The sequence below is a fragment of the Heteronotia binoei genome, chromosome 5 (assembly GCF_032191835.1).
Source record: "Heteronotia binoei isolate CCM8104 ecotype False Entrance Well chromosome 5, APGP_CSIRO_Hbin_v1, whole genome shotgun sequence".
NCBI classification, from domain to species: Eukaryota; Metazoa; Chordata; class Lepidosauria; order Squamata; family Gekkonidae; genus Heteronotia; species Heteronotia binoei.
Genome location: NC_083227.1, coordinates 31,679,215 through 31,701,814, shown reverse-complemented (window position 1 = coordinate 31,701,814; position 22,600 = coordinate 31,679,215). Strand labels below are relative to the sequence as shown.

At 45.4% G+C, this 22,600-nt stretch overlaps 1 protein-coding gene across 4 annotated transcripts in view; it reads right to left on the bottom strand.

The window, feature by feature from the left end:
• Positions 1-22,600, bottom strand: part of PPT2 (palmitoyl-protein thioesterase 2) — a 79,539-nt gene that overhangs the window by 33,131 nt on the left and 23,808 nt on the right. For 3 of the 4 annotated variants that reach the window (XM_060239079.1, XM_060239081.1, XM_060239078.1), the window contains one exon: positions 2,621-2,793. In XM_060239079.1, the coding sequence (XP_060095062.1) occupies positions 2,621-2,782 (162 nt within the window). In that variant the 5' untranslated portion in view covers positions 2,783-2,793. Of the gene's footprint in view, positions 1-2,620; positions 2,797-22,600 lie in introns of those variants that run through there. The other variant, XR_009555420.1, reaches the window with a different exon arrangement.

The window sequence follows — 22,600 nt, the reverse complement described above, 5'->3', positions numbered from 1 at the left end:
TCTCCTCTGGAACCCTTTTTAAAGATGGGGTGACATTTGCTACCTTCCAGTCCTCAGGAACGGAGGCAGATTTCAATGAAAGATTACAGATTTTTGTTAGAAGATCCACAAGTATCTGTGGATCTGTGGGTATCTGGGGCTCTGAGGGGGCTGTTTTTTAAGGTAGGGGCACCAAAATTTCAGTATAGTATCCAGTGCCTCTCCCCCAAAATACCCTCGAAGTTTCAAAAAGATTGGACCAGGGAGGTCCACATTTATGAGCCTAAAAAGAAGGTGCCCCATCCATTATTTCTTACGGAAGGAAGGCATTTAAAAGGTGTGCAGGCTCTTTAAATGTTTTGGCCAGAACTCCCTTTGGAGTTCAATTATGCTTGTCACACTTTTGCTCCTGGCTCCACCTCCTATGTCTCCTGGCTCCACCTCCAAAGTCCCCAGATATTTCTTGAATAGGAGTTGGCAACCCTACAGCTCAACATCAAAAAACCAAAAGTAACAAATACCAAGGAATTAACACAACTTTAAGGCTGACAATGAATAAACTAAAATTGTTCCTAGGCTCCATCAATAATCAAAAGAAGAGTTGAATTTATACCCTGCCATTCACTTGGAGCCTCAGAGTGGCTTACAATCTCCTTTCTTTCTCCCTATGACAGACACCCTGTGAGGTAGGTGGGGCTGAGAGAGTTCTGAGAGAACTGTGACTGACCTAAGGTCACCCAGCTGGCTGCATGTGGAGAAGTGGGGTATCAAATCCAGTTCTCCATATTAGAGTCCATCTCTCTTAACCATTACACTACACAGTTGAGAGATTGCAACCAAGAATCAGAAGACTGACATTGGGTACAGTAGCCATGAAGGAGCTAGAAATGATACTTAATTCACTTAATTCTCAACGTAATTCATACCATAGTGTTTCTCATTACTATGTACTATGAAAGCTGCACAAGAAGAAAGCTCATTCATTTGAAGTGTGGTGTCGGAGGAGAGTTTTATGGATACCATGGACTGCTAAAAAGAGAAATAACTAGGTTCTCGATCAAACCAAGCCTTAATACATGGAATTCACTGCCACAGAAGATGGTGACAGACAGCCTCAAGAGGGGATTGGGTAAACATATGGAGCAGAGGTCCATCAGTGGCTATTAGTCACAGGGTATTGATGGGACTCTGTCTGGGGTAGCGATGCTCTGTATTCTTGGTGCTAGGGGAGGGGCAACAGTGGGAGGGCTTCTAGTGTCCTGGCCCCACTGGTGGACCTCCTGATGGCACCTGCGTTTTTTTGCCACTGTGTGACACAGAGCGTTGGACTGGATGGGCCATTGGCCTTATCCAACATGGCTTCTCTTATGTTCTTAACTCTCCCTAGAAGCAAAAAATGACTAAACTGAGGCTTTTGTGCCATTATGAGAAGACAAGAGTCACTGGAAAAAATCACACTGCTAGGAAAAGGTGAAGGCAGCAGGAAAAGAGAAAGACCCAACATGAGATGGATGGACTCTGAAAAGGAAGCCACAGTCCTCCATTTGCAAGACCTGGGCAAGGCTGTTAACAACAGGACATTTGGGAGATCATTAATTCATAGAATCACCATAAATTGGGAGCGACTTGACAGCACTTAAGACACACATACACCTTTGCAATAATTCAGAACAGAGACCTGGTAGAGATGCAGGGATCAGAGCGCCAGACTGGGGAAACCTGGGTTCAGATTTCCACTCAACCATGGAGCTTATTTGGTGATTTAGGCTAAGAGAGTTACTTGCCTCCCAGGGCTGTTGTGAGCTCCTTAGACGAAGGGCGGTATAAAAATGGGAGAGAACCAGACATTAAACAGATGCTCTAATGCAAGAAGGTAAGGGTGCAGCAGCGGAAGCCTCATGTACGTTTCCCACACAGTGGTTTGTGCCCTCTCAAACTCCACCCCTAAGTGGAAGGAGATCGGCAGAAACGACTGACAAGCATAACACAAGTTCCTGCTAAGGAATTTGACCCATCCTGTTTTCTACCTATCAGATGAGGATTTAACAAACACAAAATGGATGAGCTGCAAGCACTGGTCAGACATTCCCTTCAAATAACCTAATTTGAAGTATAAAAAGAAAAGAAAAGAAAAGGTAAAGGTAGTCCCCTGTGCAAGCACCAGTTGTTTCCGACTCTGGGGTGTCGTTGCTTTCACAAAGTTTTCACAGCAGACTTTTTACGGGGTGGTTTGCCATTGCCTTCCCCAGTCATCTACACTCTCCCCCCAGCAAGCTGGGTATTCATTTTACCAACCTCAGAAGGATGGAAGTCTGAGTCAACCTTGAGGCAGCTACCTGAACCCAGCTTCTGCCAAGATCAAACTCAGGTCGTGAGCAGAGCTTAAGACTGCAGTACTGCAGCTTTACCACTCTGCACTACGGCGCTCTTAATTTGAAGTATAGGGAGATGGAAAGGAGGGTTTACCCCAAGCTGTTCACACTCCAGTTTCCTTCAGACACTTCTGATGTTAGAATGATATTCAGTTGCTGGGAGAGGTACTCCAGAAGAAAGTACCCCTAATGAAGTTATTTTCCACTCTGTCCTCTATGTGTTAATCCACCACAGTACTCTGCACCGCCTCCCACACCAGATTTCCTACCTCATTGATAAAGTCCAACAGGATTCCAAAGTCGGAAGGGCTATCGAAGAGGCCATGGACCACAATGACAGGCTTGTGGGAAGCGGTCAGGGTGAGCACAAGGAAGATGACCAGGATACAGAACGGAGCCAGCACTCGGATGTAGCCTCGGCGCTGCCGCATGATCCTTCCAGCTGGGAAAGAGAGAAGGATTAATGTTTACCCTCCCAGGCTGGTCTTTCCTCTCCCTGCCTATACCCTTTCCTAATCTTCCTCCCTATGCTCTACGATCTGCATGCCCTCTGTCAAAGACAGATGATGTCAAACCCAGAGACTCTGCCCACACCTTTGACAGATCTGAGGGCCTACCGACACAATAGGTTGTTTACAGTCCTGTAGACCAGAGGTTTGCTGGGAGTTCCATGCTGGAACTTGCTTCCCAGGCATATGGGGGATTATCGTTCCCAGGTGTCTCCCACACCCCCCACACCCCCAGCCACTGGCAGGAGATGGGGGGACCAATGTAAATTGAGTGCTTAAGCACCACCTCCACTGTTTTCTCAACTTTCTAGTTATTTGATTGTTAGCCCGCCCTTTTCCCGCGAACAGGCTCAGGGCGGGGGACAACACAGTCGTAACAAGTTAAAACTATCTACGTTAATCAAGTTAAAACAAGTTAAAACTATCAACGTTTAAAACCATAATCTAATCTAATATATAGATATAATAGACAAAGATGGCAACCAGAAAATGTTTCATGTGTTTAAATCAACCCAGTGGACACAGCTTATCTACAGCTCTTGAGGGTCAAGTCTGCATTATGCTCAATTGTAAGAAAGTGACAGAGTCGTCTGATGAAAGATGAATAACTGACACAAATGTTCCCTCTAAATTGCAGTCTTGTGAGCAAAAATTCTACTTTGTAAGCTACTGTCATTAAAGTTGTGAGCTACTGCATACACTAGTTTGCTCTGGGGCCATTTTCCCTGAGCTAAGACAAAAAATGTGTGATTTGGAGGCTTAAAAACTGTGAGCTAGCTCACACCCACTCAGCTTAGAAGGAACACTGACTGACACCTGCTGCCTCCTTTGAAAACCTGGCGAAAGAGCTCTATATCTTACAGGCCCTGCGGAACTGCAGAAGATCCCGTAGGGCCCTGAGCTCCAGGGGGACCTCATTCCACCCAGGCTAATTGGATGTCCTCTGGGCCGGGGATCACAGGAGATGTTGATCTGCTGAGCGCAAGGCTTGATGGGGCATATATGGGGAGAGGCAGTCCCGAAGGTATGCTGATCCCTGGCTACACAGGGACTTTAAGGTTTATTACCAAAACAGTCCTGGGAACTACTATTTACCCCACTGGGGAAACTTATTTCTACACAATGAGGTGAGGGTTGCCAGCCCCCCCCCCCCCACACACACACACTAGCAGGGGATGGGGGGTAAGGTTGCCAGATCCAGGCTGGGAAACTGGGATTTGAGGGTGGAGCCTAGGGAGGACGGGGACTTCAGTGGGGCCCAATGCCAAAAAGTCCATCCTCCAAAGCATCCATTCCCCCCCCCCCCCAAGGGAAATTATCTCAGTAGTCTGGATGTGAGCTGTAATTCCAGGATCCTAAATGGGGCAAACAGCAGTTTTTTTTAACTTGGGAATATAGCATGGGGTATGTGGGTTCTGATCCAAGTCAGGCCCCTGAACCCCTGAGAATTAAGTTTCGTACCAGGACTCCCAGCACACAGCTGGTTGGTCGGCAGGGTTGGCAGCTCTAGTTTGGGAAAATCCTGGAGATTCTGCAAGTGGAGCCTGGGGAGGGACATCAGTGGAATAGAATACCTTAGACTCCACCCCTCCAAAGCAGCCATTTCCCCTCATGGGGAACTGATCTCTGTAACCTGAAGACCAGTTGTGATCAGCGATCTCTCTAAGTTGAGTCAGCGTGAGCTAGCTCACAGTTTTTTAGCCTCCAGCTCACACATTTTCGACTTAGCTCAGGAAATATGGCCCCAGAGCGAACGAATTTCTGCAGTAGCTCACAACTTTAATGCCAGTAGCTCACAAAGTAGAATTTTTGCTCACAAGACTCCACAGCATAGAGGGAGTATTGATTGTGATTCCAGGAGATCTCTGGCCACCACCTGGAGACTGGCAACCCTATGATCGTAGGACTCACAGCAGACCTGTGAAAAACGTTTCACAGAGCTGGGCCCCAAAGGAGAGGATGCAGCGACTCTGTCTCCTGCCTTGAGGCTCAGTCTCTTCTCCTGCTGCCAGGCAGCCAGTCTGATTCCAGTTTTATCCCACGGGAAGTGTGTGAGGGGGAAATATGGGCTAAACTACAGGTGGGGGACTATGGTGGAACAGCTACATGCCTTCCAGCTACCATGAGATGTTTAAACAGTACACCAGCAATCTCCAGGCGACCTCGCTTCTTCCTGGCTTTTTATCTTTAATGTTAGTTTTCTAACTCATTGCTCATGCTGACATAGTGCAAAGGTGATCTGCAAAACAGTTGAACACACAATGAGAAGCACAAACATATTTGTTATTCCACTTAATTGCAGCCGTATTTGTTATTCCACTTAACTGCTATCTTCAACCCATAATCCACAAGCACTGCCTTTCCTGGGCTCATTGGGGCCTCCCGCCCGCAATCTTTGCAATCTGTTTCCTTCTCTAAAACAACAACAAGCTTCTCACACCTGCATACATAATTTTGGTTGCCACCAACCCCCCCCCCCTTTTTTTTGTTAGGAATCTTTACCTTATAAGCAATCCATCCATTTCTATCCTGCCCTAATACCAAAGGGTTCATAGGTCTCCTGTAGGGTTGTTTTGGGGGGCTTCTGGTGGCGGAAATCCCACCCCCAAACAGGGACCTCACGCACACAATGATGCAACTTCCGGGTGATGTCATCGTATTGGGGAGGCTCTGGTATTTGGGCAAACTATGGTTTTGAGGGTGAAAAAAACCACAGAGTTTCCCCCAAATACCAGAGCGTCTCCGATGCAATGACACCTTTTGGAGTGATGGCGTTCTGTCGAAGATGTCACACAACATCCCCGCCCACCCTGAGAACACCCCTGAAATCCCCCCACCAGACAGGCAAGGGGACCTGGCAATCCTAGTCTCCTGCACCCATTTTATCCCAAAGATAATGTGAAATAAGTGAAGGTGACTGGCCCACACGGATGCCAGCCTCCAGGAGGGGCCTGGGGATTCCCCAGAGTTATAGGTCATCTCCAGACTTGAGAGATCAGTTCCCCTGGAGAAAATGGATGCTTTGGAGGGTTGGGCTCTCAAGTGCTGTACCCCGCTTAGGTCCCTGTCCTCCTCAGGCTTCATCCCCAAATCTCCAGGAGTTTCTCAACCTGGATCTAGCAACCCAGCCCCCCATTCCCCACCAGTGGCTGGGGGGACCTGGCAACCCTAGACCATGGTCACTCCTTCAGTTTCACAGCACTGTGGGAATCTGGCCCAAGATCACGCAGCTTCAAACCAGCATTCTACGTGCTGCATGAGTGAATGTCAAACATTAACAGGCCAAGGAGTTCCCACCTAAAAAACTTCCACAGATTCCCAAGCTGCCACCTCCTCCTCCTCCTCACACATTAAAGGTAAAGGCAGTCCCCTGTACTCATTTTACTGACCTCGGAAGGATGGAAGGCTGAGTCAACCTTGAGCCGGCTACCTGAACCCAGCTTCCACTGGGATCGAACTCTGGTTGTGAGCAGAGAGCTCGGACTGCAGTACTGCAGCTTTACCCCTCTGCGCCACGGGGCTCTTACATTACATTACACAACACCTTTTCAAAACGTTTGCAGTTAACAGCACATGCCCCTTAGAGGCCTCCGTTTCTCACATCCTTAAACAATTTGCAAGACCCTTATCAACTGCACCTTAGAAGCAAGATTAAGAAAAAGAGTTTTTGTTGTCTGCTCATGGCCTACAAAACCACGCCTCAAATGTCCCAACCACGGTTCTGATCATAGGAAGGAATTTCCGCCAAAGACAAGAAGAAACTTCCTAAATAGTTGGCTGACTTCTAGACAGAAGTCAGAGGAAGAGAAATAGAAAACAAAAGGCAAAACCTGAACTTTGAGTACCTAGCTGAAAACTGCCGTTGGCTGTTATTGTGGATGGATGCAAAGTGCTCTCTGTCTCTCCTCTGCTGAAATCCTTTGCTTTGGGAAAACAGAAGGAAAGCCTGTTCAGTTTTATACCGGAAATAGCTAGGATGACTGTATCAAGACTGTACCTCCTTGGTGTCACTCAACCAGTAAGAGCACCTGGGGCTGAACTAATGGATCCCAGCAACAAATCAGTCTGCTTGGTGACTAGTGGTAGTGGGAGTTCTGTGGAGCTCTTGCCCTGTGAAAGGGGGAGGGGGCAGATTCCATCCTCGAGTTGCCAGGTCCTCCCTGGCCATCACCAGGGGAAGGGGGAAGGAAGGTTGCAGGACTGAGGTAGGAAAACTCCTGGAGATTGGGGGGTGGAGTCTGGGGAGGACAGGGAACTCAGGGGGTACAGTGTCATAGAATCCACCCTCCAAAACAGTGAACATCCATGTTCCCTAGGGAAAATGATCTCTGTAAGCTTTCAGCTGAGGCAGTGAACATCACTTGTGACTAGGCTTCCCAATCCCCAGGTTCCAGTGGGGGATCCCCCGGTTTTACAGGTTTTCCCCGCCCCCAGCCAGCTAGTCAGCGGGGGGGAAGCCCCGCACTCACAGTCACCGTGTATCTCTAGAGCTCCAGCAGGTTTAGAAACCTGGAAACAGGTCTGTTTTACAAATGTATGCCTTTAAGTTGAGCAGGAAGCGCTTCACGGGAAAGGGTCAGCAGCAGTTTCGTAAGAGTACAGACCCTCTGTTTGTTTTGCTTTCATTTTCAGAGCAAGTAAAGTTGTGGAGGAACCAGACACAGTAAAAAAAAATAGAGAGACAGAGACACAGACAGAGAGGATGGATTCCCCGGTTTGGAGACCCTCCCCCCGCTTTAGAAAGCTGGGGGGTGGAAATGTCTACTGGGCACTCTATTATTCCCTATGGAGAACGATTCCCATAGGAAATAATAGGAAATTGATCCGTGGATATCTCGGGCTTGGGGGGTGGTTCTTTGAGGTAGAAGTACTAAATTTGCAGCATAGCATCTGATGCCCTTCCTCAAAACACTCTCCAAGTTTCAAAAGCATTGGACCAGGGGGGGCAATTCTATGAGCCCCCAAAGAAGGTACCCCTATCCTTCATTATTTCTAATGGAGGGAAGGCATTGAAAAGGTGTGCAGTACCTTTCAATGTGATGGCCAGAACTCCCTTTGGAGTTCAATTGTACTTGGAGTTCAACCTTGCTCATGATTCCACCCCCAATGTCTCCTGGCCCCACCCCAAAGTCCCCAGATATTTCTTGAATTGGATTTGGCAACCCTACTTGTTACTGGTCTCTCCCCTTCATTCCATCCCAGTGCTATAAGAGCTGCTGGACCTGGACAATAGGCTATGTCTGTGAGGCAGAACCTGCCATTTTAGTCTCTATTATCACTACGTAGTTTTAGATTTTATATATTTTAAATTGGTCTTTTATTGTTTTTATGATGTAACCCGCCCTGAGCCTGTCCTATGGGAAGGACGGGCTAAAAATCTAATAAAATAAATAAAATGAACTATGATCTACTCCATTTTTCATTCCATCCCTTTCCCCTAATGTGGAGAATCCCTGACACCAGTCCTAGAAAACTCTGAACTGACTGACATATGGCAATGTGGTGAATGTGTGGTATTCTGTGCTGGGAACTCAATTTTCACACATGCGGGAGATGGACAGTATTCAGGTTGTGACTGTGGGGAGAAAGGGCTTAAGGCCCTTCACCTACCACCACTGTTCCAGCCTAAAATAGTCCCCAGATCCAAAGGGCAGCTATTAGCTTTACTGGAAAAACTTGCATGTAGTCATTAAAAAGGTAAAGGTAGTCCCCCGTGTAAGCACCAGTCATTTTCAGCTCTGGGGTGACATTGCATCACGACGTTTTCACAGCAGACTTTTTTACAGGGTGGTTTGCCATTGCCTTCCCCAGTCATCATTCTACACTTTTCACCCAGCAAGCTGGGTACTCATTTTAACCATCCTTGGAAGGATGGAAGGCTGAGTCAACCTTGAGCTGGCTACCTGAACCCAACTTCCACCAGGATCTAACTCAGGTCGTGAGCAGAGTTTAGGACTGCAGTACTGCAGCTTTACCACTCTGCGCCACAGGGCTGCTAACACATATTTCCCCAACCAGATAAAAAAACCCCGTTCCTCATGGACATTTCAGGTAGGAAAAATGGTGCGAAGTGAGGGAAGTCCCTTGGCCCAACATAAATCAGACTCGCGCGCATGTGTCTGCAAACTGAGCCCCTGCACAGACTACCATGTGGCTAATGTGATTCAGCCTTGGTAGGACTCCCGGACTTTTTTTTGAGCAGGAATGCAGTTCTGGCTGCCTTGGCGCAGGGTGTGTTGCCTAATATGCAAATGAGTCCCTGCTGGGCTTTTTCTACAAATGAGTCCCTGCTGGGCTTTTTCTATTTTCTTCTTAGACAGACAGGCACGACACAGCCTTGCCCTCCAATCTTAAATGACTCACAGATCCCGAGATACATTCACACACCGCAGTTCGAGATCTCAGTTGTAGTGGTCTAAATTTGGGTTGCCAACTCAAAATGCCTAGAGATTTGGGGGGCAGGGACAGGAGAAGGCAGGTTTGAAAAAAGGAATGACCTCTGTGAAGAGGAACTGTATAGAGTCCACCCTCCAAAGCAGCCATTTGCTCCTGGGGAGCTGATCTAACTAAACTGAAGATCCGTTATAATTTTCCAGGGGAACTCCAGGCCCCATCTGGAGGGTGGCAAATTTATCTAAACCAGGGTTTGTTTGTTGTTGCTTTTAGCAGGAACACACAGGAACGCAGTTCCAGCTGGCTTGGTGTCAGGAGGTGTGGCCTAATATGCAAATGAGTGCCTGCTGGGCTTTTTCTACAAAAAAGCCTTATGTGAAACAATAAAATGTTAGGAGTGTGGCCTAGTATGCAAATGCTGGCCTTTTTCTGCATAAAAAGCCCTGATCTAAACTACAGTGGCTCTCATCTTGTATACAGCTTGAGCAAATGCTATCAATATTTAAGGTTTAATATTTTCACAGGAGTAATAAATCCATATTTGCTCAGTACAAAGTACCTTAATATGAGCTGCACAGGTACCTGTAGCTGAGGGGGGGAACCACTCTTACTGTGGGTAAGCATAGACTTAGCTCAGCAGCACTATTTTTATGGACACACAAGCCCCCTCATATAAAACAGAAGACAGTCAAGGAGGAGGTGACAGTTTCAATTTAAAGGAAATCACATTTATGCAGTTTAACTGCCTCACACCATGAGGAAAAGCAGGGTATAGATGTTTTAATCAAATAAACCACTGTCTTATAACACACTCACAGTTAAATTTTAATTTTAAACTCCTGTTCTGCCTGGATTTGAAAGCCATGCTGAGACTCTGTACTTCCAATTCCATGCAGCACTAGCCTCCACCACAGAACCCAGAAATCCCTTCCCACAGTCCATGTGCTGTTATTCCCAGGCCATTACAGTTCCAGAGCTGCCATAGCAAGATCTCAAAACACCTGTGGTCAAAGCCACAATGCTGGGAAAAGGCAGTATTATTCATTTCTTGGTTTGCTGTAATTATAGGTCACCTTTCTTACTGAAGATTCAAAGCGGATTACACAGGTCAATAGCATTCCATATGAAGAGACATCTAATGCAGACAATGTCAATCAATACAATCAGTATGAGGAGACCTGAAGTCAGGAATGTACTAGGATTACCGAAGTCTGAATGAGCATAGCATATTACACATGATGCAGAGTGTGACTGTCATGAAGAAAAATAATACAAACAAAAAAAGAGGGGAGGGGGGTAAAAGCATAACCCACAACAAACTGAATTAAGTATCTAATAGTTAAAAAAAACGAACACACACTGGCCAAATGAAACTGTGAGGCAATCAAAAAATTAACAAATATTAACAAAGGTAAGAAAATACATGTATTTATTTCACAATAGATTAAAAACAAATACTGCCCTTTCAATAATGTCAATTGATAATCTGTAATTACATCCAAAAGTAACAAATATTCATTCTCCCTGACCAGACGCGTTTCAGCCCAGTTGGTACTCCTCAGGGGTCAAACAAATAACATTAAGCATGGCTCCTGACATAATAATACAACATGCACACACCATAAACTGACCAAAATGATAATTATAGTTTATGACCAACCAAGGAAAAAAATATAAGCCTCGCTCTTAAGAATGTACAGTCATGGTCAAGCACACTTATTCCCATGGCGATGATTCAATCGTGTATCTATAGAACTTTTCTGACCAAGGTATGTTCTCTTAATCTTTAGGCACTTAATTGAAAAATTATATTTCATCAACAAGAAACAAGGGAGTAATATGTACAACAAACATACATCGTAAACACAGTGGTATAACCCACAGTTCCTTTTCCTTTATTGAAGCGCCTTCCTGAATTATGTTATTACAGTTTAGTCCTAACAGTTAGTCTGTCAGACTTAGGAGGCCAGAGTTCAAATTCCTGCTCAGCCCTTGGAAGGGCTGCCAATTCAGGGGTGGAGAATTCCTGGGATGATGTTTGTTTAGATTTATATTCCTCCCTTCCTGCAAACAGGTTCAGGGTGGGTCACATCAATAGGTTAAAACAATAAAAACAATTACAGTAAATATCAGATAATAAAACAGTTAAAACCATTTAACTGAGGCACCTCGGTGGAGTGTAATGTCATAGAGTTCACCATCCAAAGCAGCTATTTCTCCCAGGGGAATGGATCCCTCTAACAGGAAGATGAGTTGTAATTCTGGGAGATCTCCAGGCCACAGATGGAGGCTAGCCACCCTGGCCCTTGGGACAAGTCACTCAGCTAATCAACCTCACAGGGTTGGCAACGAAAAGGAAGGAAGTTTACCCATCTAATCACATACCAGAAAATACCTACATGTGGAATATTAAGCATCCACTACAAGGTTAGGCCCCTTACCCGACAAGCTGGCTTTCTGAGTACTGGGAACGTTGGTTTTTTTCTGGCAAGCTACAGCCTACTTGGTTCTCAAGGCAACAGGCATTCAGAGGGAGTTTGCTATTGCCTGTCTCTGCATAGGAACCCTGGTATTTCTTGGTCTCCCATCCAGCTACTAGTCATGGCTGACCCAAGCTTAGCTTCCAAGATCTGATGAGACTGGGCTACTCTGAGCTATCCAGGTCAGGGCACAAGGGTAGTAGGCATATCTAACTGATCTGCACGGGTACAGCCCTGACCCAGGTCATCCATCATCGCAAGAACTGGATAATTCACACTACGAAGCCAGGATCAAACATATCGCACTTCTAATCACAGGTAGTAGGAGAAGGTATTGACCTTAGCGTACACTATGTTAATGCTAGTAATAAATATGCTGATGACTGTTGTCATTAAAGCCATTATTTGCATCATTCTTTGAAGACGTAGACTGCTTTCAGTCTTTATGTGGTTCACTTGCTTCACATATTGACTGAGCCATTCTTGATCCTATTCAGAAGGAAGCACAGAGGTTCAGAGAGGGACCCCGACCAAATATCACCCAGCGAAATCCAATGGTGGACATGGGGAGGGGTAGACTTGGGTCATTGTAATGTGAACTTGCCCTGCCCTGGATCTCATCAGCTAAGCAGGGTTGGCCCTGGTAAGTATTTGGATGGGAGAATTAACTATTATATGACATTTTGTGTGGTATAGCCAGGAGATCTGAAGATTGACTGGCAGTCAAGTTCTAACTCTTCTAGCACTGGGAGCTAGACTCTTTTGAGAGAGGATGAGACAGCTCTGAGAGGTGTGACTGACTCAAGGTCACCCAGCTGGCTTCATGTGGAAGAGTGCAGAACTGAACCTGGTTGCAGCTCACATTGTTCTCCTCTCCTCCATTTTATCTTCACAAAAACCCTGTGGGGTAGGTCCAGCTGAGAGTGTGTGACTGGCCCAAGGTCACCCAGCAAGCTAAGTGTCTGCAAAGCAAACTCAAAAGACTCACAATAGATTAAATCCCAAATTCCTGTTCTGATCAGTTCCCTCCCGTGAAAGTCAGCTTATCTGCAAAATTAAAAATGGCTCCCAAAGTTTAAACTTTTGCTATCCTTCTACACAATAAAATTAACCATTGTGACTGCAGACAATCAGTCGCATGAGCCATAGTTATTTACGGTTTCATGTAATGTTTGAACCAAGTCACTAAGCTGAGCTCTTGTAATGGGAACAACTTAGTTCAGGATAGCGTTATACAAGTTTAAGTTTCAAAGAACCTTTCATGAGATAGAATGGAAGGGGAGCAGACTCTCTGGCCCAAACAGAACACTCCAAGGCTCCAGGTACTAAGATAATTTGTGTTTCAGATAAGAGGTTAGATGAAGCAGAGAACATGCGCCTTTGCCAATAATGAGCTATTTGTAAAACTAGGTTACAAGTGACTGAAAACATTTGCATTTTATGAAGCACCTGGCATTCACAACTGGGGCATTAGAGACAGATGCAATGGCCCACACACCCCTGACCTGGATTAATTCCTAGGCACACCTTTCAAAAGCTCCAGGTAGATCTGTCTTCCCAACAAGACCAGAAAATGGCTGGGAGGGAAATGCTTATCAACAACCAAGAGTCAGGAGGGGGAAAGGGATATTTTTTTTATTATGGCCAAAGGGTTGAGAAGGTGAAGGGCTTCAGGAGTACCTCTGCTATGGATCCTATACAACTAAAGTGTCTGCAGGGACCACAGTCTAGCATTGACCTCTAGCATATGCCCTGCCTTATTGCATTGTTCACACGCCTCAGGCATCCCAGTCAGTGATATCAGCCTCCAAGCAGGACCTGGGTGAGGGGATCCTCTGGAATTACAGCTCATCTCCAGATGACAAGAAGTCAGTTCCACTAGAGAACAAACATGGATGCTTTGGAAGATAGACTCTGTGGCACTGTACTCCACTGAGGTCCCTGTCCTCCCCAGGCTCTATCTCCAAACCCCAAACCTGAGAGAGAAATGGGAGGCAGCACGGCTGTTAACTGCATAGCCTTTACGGGCAAACATTCAGCCAGTGCTGTGCCAATTGCACTGGCTACCAATTGAGTACTGGATCCGCTTCAATGTTTTGGTACTGATGTTCAAAGCCTTACATGGCCTGGAACCGACATACTTGAAGGACTGCCTCTCCCCATATACGCCCCCGAGGGCATTGCAGTCTGCTACGCAGCACCTCCTGACCACCCCTGGCCCGCAGGATGTCTGTTTCGCCTCAACCAGGGCCACGGCTTTTTGGGCTCTGGTCCCTGCCTGGTGCAGTCAGCTCCCAAAGGAGATCCGAGCCCGACTTGAGCTGCTGCCATTTCATCGGGCCTGTAAGACGGAGTTGTTCCATCAAGCTTTTGGTCGAGGCAGCGGGTGTCCTATTCCACCAACTGTTCTATCAGTCGGCCTCCCTTGTTATGACATCATGCTTTATAGCCTGTTGAGGTGCTGAATCTGATTTTAACGGCATCACTTCTTCTTGAGCCAAAAACTGTATTTTGTGGAATGTGCCCTTTCCATCGGTAATGCACCTTATTTAGTTTTATCGTTCTGTTGTTTTGGTTTTATTGTATTGTTTTAAATTTGACTTGCTGGTTTTATTGTCTAATCCAGGGGTGGGGAACCTCTGTCCCGAGGGCCATATGCGGCCCTTGAGGTCACTTGCTGTGGCCCTCGGGGATTGCTGGGCTGAACCAAGCCATGTGGCAGCCTCCCTGGGGCCTGGCTGGCCAGCGAGGATTGTGGGGCCCAGCCGCACTGTGCAGCAGCCTCCCCAGGGCCAGGCAGGGATCAAAGGGCCCAGATGTACTATGCGGGAGTCTCCCTGGGGCCTGGCTGGCCAGCCAGAATTGCTGCAGGGCCTGGAAAAGTTACTGCCACAGTTCAGTTTGCACTTGATTATCCCAGATGGTGTGACCTAATATGCTAATGAGTGTGTGACCTAATATGCTAATATTAGGGGATGTGGTCTAATATGCTACTGAGTTCCTGCTGGGTTTTTCTACAAAAAAGCCCTGGACCTATGCATTTGCCTAGAGCAGCAGGCTGTGTGCGTGTTTATGTGTGCCAGATTAGGCTCTCCCCACATGACTTCAAATAGAAAAACAATTTTTTGTATTAATTTTGCCGGCCTGAATCGTTCTCCCTTGGCAGAGCACTGTTTTTTAAGTTGATAATTTTTATGGCCCGTGAATGATGTTATAAATATTCATATGGCCCTTGGCAGAAAAAAGGTTCCCTACCCTTGGTCTAATCTATGTTGTGATCCACCCTGAGCCTGTTATGGGAAAGAGCGGAATATAAGTTTTCTAAATAAATACCTCCAAGAGCTTCCCAACCTGTGTCTTGCAACCCTATTCTCTCACCCCCCACTGGTGACAAGGGAAGGCCTGGCAACCTGAAGTCTAAAGGTGGTACATCTATTTCCTGTTACATGCTGGAAGTGTTCAACACATGGAGCACTCCTGTAAAAGGTACCCTGAAACAAAAACGAGGCATGCCTGACATATTCTGTAAGACCTGAAAGAAATCATAATGGAAGTCAAAACTGTAAAGGTGGTTAGTCTGCATATTGCTGCCAACCAGCCAGCACTTCATTTGCTTTCCACTTAAACCGTTCTCTCAGGTAGCCAATAGGAAAAGCCAATGAACGCAAAAAATTCTACTGGCCCCCGTTCATTAGCAATTATCACAAACTCATTAAAAGGGCAATTAAAGCAAAGCAATTATAGTAGCATAACCACCCTTTAATTAAAATATCTATGGTCAGTGTGATTATACCAACACAAGTCACTCTAATAATTGAACCAGAATCTGAAGGCACATTTTGAAGTTTGGTTTTATTAACCGCTTCTTCTCTGTGGTTTCGCACACTGCCCAAACACAGACATCCTGACATTTCCCAGCACCACTCTCACCACAACACAGCTTGAAATACCAGCTGGATATCGGGGGGGGGGGGGGGGGGGTGTTTCTCATTTTTATCAAGGCATCTTCCAAGCACACCACCTTTCCCTCACCACTGATCCAGCATCCACACATCTAGGGTTCTAAAGCTTCTAGGTCTGAGACAAAATTTAGAACTTCACAGATACGGTTTTTTCAAGCACTGACAAGTTACTTCAAGGAGGCTCCCCAAACAGAGTAGTGGGCAATTCCAGAACCCGTTGGGACTAGCCTTACCCTTGGAGGTGAGAGAAGTAGTGAGACCAAAGCCCAACCCTCAACCCAAGGCTCTCACCTGGAACAAGGCCAACACCCCTCCTAACCGCAAGACACTCACCCAGAGAAGGCTCAGCTCAGTTGCCAAAGCTCCAGTTCTGAGATTATGAGGCCTTCTCCTGGCCTTGCCCACTCCTTCCAGCCAATGATAATTCATTGTGGAGGACACAGGAATTCTCTTAATTGTTTCTGTCTTACCTGGTTGGCAATATGGGTAGCAATTTACCAGCAGTTCAACATAGCAGGTTCCCTGATCTGGAGCAGTCTGAACATATGCCAGGCTATACACTGAGGAAAGGAGAAGATAGCTCCTGTACAGTGGATGCCACACAGCCAATATGCCAAGGAGAGCTGCAGCAGGCAGAGGGAAGCTAGGGTGGTGTAGTGGTTGGAATGCCTGTCTAGCACCTCAGGGACCCATGTTCAAGTCCCCACATAGTCTTGAAGCTTTAGGTCAGTCACATCCTCTCAGCCATAAATCACCTCAGAGAGCCATTGTGAGGGCAAACAGGGAGAAAACCGAGACAGCGATGCTGGCCTGAGATAAAGGGTAAGAGAAAAATGCAACCCAGAAAGACGCTCATTGGTAACTCCTAGGAACTTCTTAGGCCTGCCTACCACAGAGAGTTGGCGTCAGAAATCCTGGAACACTGCTGCCAGTTTGGGCCCTGCAGTTAAACTGTTAACAAGACAGTTTCATTTGTTCACCTCATATGGAAAGAGCTACAGCCTCACAAATTAGCAAACATTTATGAAGCACTTCAGACTGTCCAATACACACCACTCATTTAATCATTATAACTACCCTTTAATTTAGATCAGGGTTTATTATTATCCCTGTATTGCAAATATAAATGAGAAGGCTGAGAGCTGGCCTCAAGGCTGCTTCCAAACATGAACTTCCCAGCTCACATCTGAAGCCGAATATTACTAACAAAGTGAGAAATACACTGAACATGAGCCAGCAGTATGATGCGGTAGCTAAAAAAGCAAATGCAATTTTGGGCTGCATCAACAAATGTATTCCTGGATATAAGTTATATCAGAAGGATAGGGAGGGAAGGGTTGGAGGTAGGGTGGCTCTGTATGTCAGAGGGTATACAGTCCAGTAAGACTGAGGTCAAAGAATTAGATTCCCTTCTAGAAATGCTTTGGGTCGAAATAGAGGGCCCAAAAGGAAATTTAACTATGGGAGTTTGTTATCGCCCACCAAATCAAAAGATAGAGAATGATTATAATATGATGGAAGGATTAAAGATAGTGGCTAAACGTAAAAACTGTGTTGTAATAGGTGATTTTAACTACCCGCAGATTGATTGGGTCAATATGTGTCCAGGTCGAGAGAAAGAGATTGAGTTTCTAGATGCTCTCAATGACTGTGCTATGGAGCAGATGGTCACAAAACCTACCAGGGGTGGGGTGATCCTGGATTTGGTCCTAAGTAATGCCCAAGACGTGGTGAGAGATGTAAAAGTGATTGCATCGCTTGGGAGCAGTGACCATAACGTTATTGATTTCAACATTTGTATAAATAGAGAGTTGCCCAAAAAGACCAGCACAACCACGTTTAACTTTAAAAGGGGTAAATTCTCTGAGATGAGGAGGCATGTGAAGAGGAAACTGAAAGGAAAGGTAAATACAGTTAAAACCCTTGGGGAAGCTTGGAGGCTATTTAAAACTACAATCCTAGAAGCTCAGATAAAATATATACCACAAGTTAGGAAAGGCACAAACAGGTATAAGAAAAGGCCTGCATGGTTAACAGAGTAATGGAAACTATAAAAGGTAAGAAGGACTCCTTTAAGTGGTGGAAAGCTAGTCCAAGTGAGATTAATAAAAAGGAACACAGGCTGTGGCAAATCAAATGCAAGACTGATCAGGCAGACCAAAAGGGACTATGAGGAGCATATTGCAAAAAACAAAAAGACCAACAATAAAAATTTCTTCAAATATATTAGAAGCAGGAAACCAGCCACGGAGGCAGTGGGGCCCTTGGATGACCAAGGGGTAAAAGGATTACTGAAGGAAGATAGGGAAATGGCTGGGAAGCTGAATGCATTTTTTGCCTCAGTCCTCACTGTGGAAGATGAGAAGTGTTTGCCCGCTCCAGAACCACTAATTTTGGAAGGGGTGTTGAAAGACCTGAGCCAGATTGAGGTGACGAAAGAGGAGGTCCTACAAGTGATTGACGAATTAAAAACTAATGTCACCAGGTCTGGACGGCATAGATCCAAGAGTTCTGAAAGAACTCAAAGTTGAACTTGTGGATCTCCTGACAAAAATATGTAATCTTTCATTGAAATCTGCTTCGTTTCTGAGGAAAGGAAGGTAGCAAATGTCACCCCCATCTTTAAAAAGGGTTCCAGAGGAGATCCGGGAAATTACAGGCTAGTCAGTCTGACTTCAATACCGGGAAAGTTGGTAGAAAGCATTATCAAGGACAGAATGAGTAGGCACAATGATGAACACAAGTTATTGAGGAAGACTTAGCTTGGGTTCTGTAAGGGAAGATCTTGCCTCACTAACCTGTTACAGTTCTTTGAGGGGGTGAACAAACATGTGGACAAAGGGACCCAATAGATGTTGTTTACCTTGACTTCCAGAAAGTTTTTGATAAAGTTCCTCATCAAAGGCTCCTTAGTAAGCTCGAGAGTCATGGAGTAAAAAGACAGGTCCTCTTGTGGATCAAAAACTGGCTACCGTAATGAATAAGAAGCAGAGAGTGAGTATAAATGGGCAGTCTTCACAGTGGAGGACAGTAAGCAGTGGGGTGCTGCAGGGCTCAATACTGGGTCCCATGCTCTTTAACTTGTTCATTAATGATCTGGAGTTGGGAGTAAGCAGTGAAGTGGCCAAGTTTGCAGATGACACTAAATTGTTCAGGGTGGTGAGAACCAGAGAGGATTGTGAGGCACTCCAAAGGGATCTGTTAAGGCTGGGTGAGTGGGCATCAACGCGGCAGATGAGGTTCAATGTGGCCAAGTGCAAAGTAATGCACATGGGGCCAAGAATCCCAGCTACGAATACAGGTTGATGGGTTGTGAACTGGCAGAGACTGACCAAGAGAGAGATCTTGGGGTCGTGGTAGATAACTCACTGAAAATGTCAGGACAGTGTGAGATTGCAATAAAAAAGGCCAACGCCAAGCTGGGAATTATTAGGAAGGGAAATGAAAACAAATCAGCCAGTATCATAATGCCCCTATATAAATCGATGGTGTGGTCTCATTTGGGATACTGTATACAATTTTGGTCACCGCACCTCCAAAAGGATATAGCACTGGAAAAAGTCCAGAAAAGGGCAACTAGAATGATTAAAGGTTTGGAACACTTTCCCTATGAAGAAAGGTTAAAATGCTTGGGGCTCTTTAGCTTGGAGAAACGTCGACTGAGGGATGACATGATAGAGGTTTACAAGGTTATTCATGGGATGGAGAAAGTAGAGAAAGAAGTCCTTTTCTCCCTTTCTCACAATACAAGAACTCGTGGGCATTCAATGAAATTGCTGAGCAGTCAGGTTAAAACAGATAAAAGGAAGTACTTCTTCACCCAAAGGGTGATTAAGATGTGGAATTCACTGCCACAGGAGGTGTTGGTGGCTACAAGCATAGCCAGTTTTAAGAGGGGATTGGATAAAAATATGGAGCAGAGGTCCATCAGTGGCTATTAGCCACAGTATGTGTGTGTGTGTGTGTGTGTGTGTGTGTTGGCCACTGTGTGACACAGAGTATTGGGCTGGATGGGCCATTAGCATGATCCAACATGGCTTCTCTTATGTTTTTCAGTGTCCAGATCATGAGAAGTGATGGTATCATTTTACTCTGTTCTGGTTAGACCTCATCTAAAGTATTGTGTTCAGTTTTGGGCACCACAATTTAAGAATACAGACACGCTGAATGTGTCCAGAGGAGGGAAACTAAGATGGTAAGGGGTCTGGAGACCAAATCCTATGAGGAAAAGTTGAAGGAGCTGGATATGTTTAGCCTGGAGTGGAGATGACTGAGGTGATACAATCACCTTCTTCAAGTACTTGAAGGGCTGTCATATACAGGATGGTGCGGAGTTATTTTCTGTTGCCCCAGAAGGTCAGACCAGAAACAGTGGATTGAAATTAAATCAAAAGATTTTTCGACTAAACATTAGGAAGAACTTCCTGACAGAGGGATTCCTTAATGGAGCAGGCTTCCTTGGAAGGTGGTGGGCTCTCCTTCCTTGGAGATTTTTAAATGGAGGCTAGATGGCCATCCGACAGCAATGCTGAACTTACAGCAATTACATGAACTTAGGCTGCTCATGAGAAAGAGGGCAGGAAGGGTTGCATCAGTGCTTAGTTCTCTTACACGCCCAGGGAAATGCTGTTCACCATTATGGAGTCAGGCAGTAATTTTTCTCCAGGCTAGTTTTGCCAGGGATCCTGGAGAGGTTTTTTGTTTTTTGGCCATCTTTTGGGCATGGAGCAGGTCTCATTGGGGTGTGTGTGGGGGAGGTATGTGAATTTCCTGCATAGTGCAGGGGATTGGACTAGATGACCCTGGATGTCCTTTCTAACTCTATGATTCTAACTACGATTCTTGGTAGCTCAAAGGGTTACAGACAATTCACACATGCAGGCCTCACTACACATCTGATGTGCAAACTGCTTCTATGGGAAAAAGACAGGATCCTAGGCCTTCTATTTTACCATTTCAAACCGTAAATCCTTGTCAGTTGGGATCTGGCCACTGATTATAATAATAATAAAATTGAACAATAAAATTGTAAGCCCCTCTGCTTATTAGTGGAACAAATCTGGGGTGAAAAAAAATGGCACTGTGCTTACTTCACAACATCCAGCATAACACTCTAGGATTTTCCCTGGGAATCCTAGAACACTGCCTAGATACAGTGATGTCAGTGTTTGGGTTTGCACCAGAAGTGATGTTGTGGCATTGGCGGCATGCCATTGTTGTAGACCCAGCTCAATAGCATCTCCTGTTGGTTGCCGGAGCTTAGCTAGCAACCCTAGCTAGAGATGCTTAGGGGAATCAAAAACTGTCCCCAATGTTTAAGCAGAAAAAAGTTGTGTTTCTCATGGGCAAGTCATTATTTGAGGTTATAGGAGTCTGACGCAGAAGAACCACTTGTTTTTGCAGAAAGTCTGAGGTTTAATCCTCAACATCTCCATGGATAGGGACAGTGGCCCAGTGGTAGAGCATCTGCTTGGTAAGCAGAAGGTCCCACATTCAATCCCGGCATCTCCAACTAAAAAGGGTCCAGGCAATTAGGCGTGAAAAACCTCAGCTTGAGACCCTGGAGAACCACTGTCAGTCAGAGCAGACAATACTGACTTGTGTGGACTGAGGGTCTGATTCAGTATAAGGCAGATTCATATGTTCATATGCAAGCAGACGATGTGAAAGATCTCAGCTGGAGACCCCGAATTGCTGTTTGAGTAGATAATGACTCTGATGGACCAAGGGTCTGATTCAGTATAAGGCAGGTAGGTCCATGTGTTCATGCTACATGTACACAGACATTTAAGCAAGCGGACTCAGCTGTATCTTTTTAACCATGTACAGACCATATCCCCCTGTTGGATGCACACCCCACCATGGTGAGGGGGTTTCAGCATGTCAGTGAAGCGAAGAGCAATTCTGAAAGGAATCTGGACTCTTGTTGTGAGGCTAAACTACTAGCAAAGTAACACCAAGTGGAATTGTCACAGCTGGCACATCAGACTAACATGCATCCACCGCCTTCAAGAACCTACAGCCACAGTAGCAGAAGACCATTGTCAGCTTCAATGGTAATGGGGATGGAGGAGTCCTTGAAAGGTAGCTACACCATAATCTCCTCTCCATTTTTTTTTTTATTTACAAGGCTGGCGTAGGAGTCCACCAGATTAATCTCAGATAATCCTTCAGGGCGGTTTGTATTTGCAGCCTCTTTGCAATTCTTTCTCCATACAGAGAAATCAATTGGTTCGCGCTCTTCTTTAGCATTGGAGCTTACGTCTCATAAGAACACAGTCCCTCTGAAAGGAAACGGTTAAGCAGCCTGAGTAGCTACAAAAAGCACTATATATAAAACAACGTTACTACTAATTTGTAATAATAACAGCAGCAGCAGCAACATGCTGTTGAGTCGCAGCTGATTAACATCAACACTTCAAGGGGTTTTCAAGAAAGGAGAGGAGCAGAGATGGCTTGCCATTGCTGTCCTCTGTATTTTTTTTCAAAATATGTTTTATTTATTTTAACCAGCATTATAATTATTGCCATAACAATAGCAGTAGTCCTTCAAGAGTACAGAAATACAAAAATATAATAAAGTGAACTAAACAAAGAAAAAAAAAACCAAAACAATTGAGAGTACTTGCAGAATTTACGATTGCTGAGTCTTTTCTGAACAAATTTAAGCTTCTGTAAGCGTCAATAAACAACACCAGTGAATACAGCAGTTCCTCTGTATAAAAACCCTTGTTTTCCTTGGTTTGTCTCTGATTCAAGTACTAATCATAGCCAAACTCTGACAAGAACATAAGAGGAGCCCAGCTAGATCAGGCCAATCGTCCATCTAGCCCAGCATCCTGTCTCACACAGTGGCCAACCAGTTCCTCTGGAGGGCCAACAACACAGCTTAGAGGCCGAGGCCT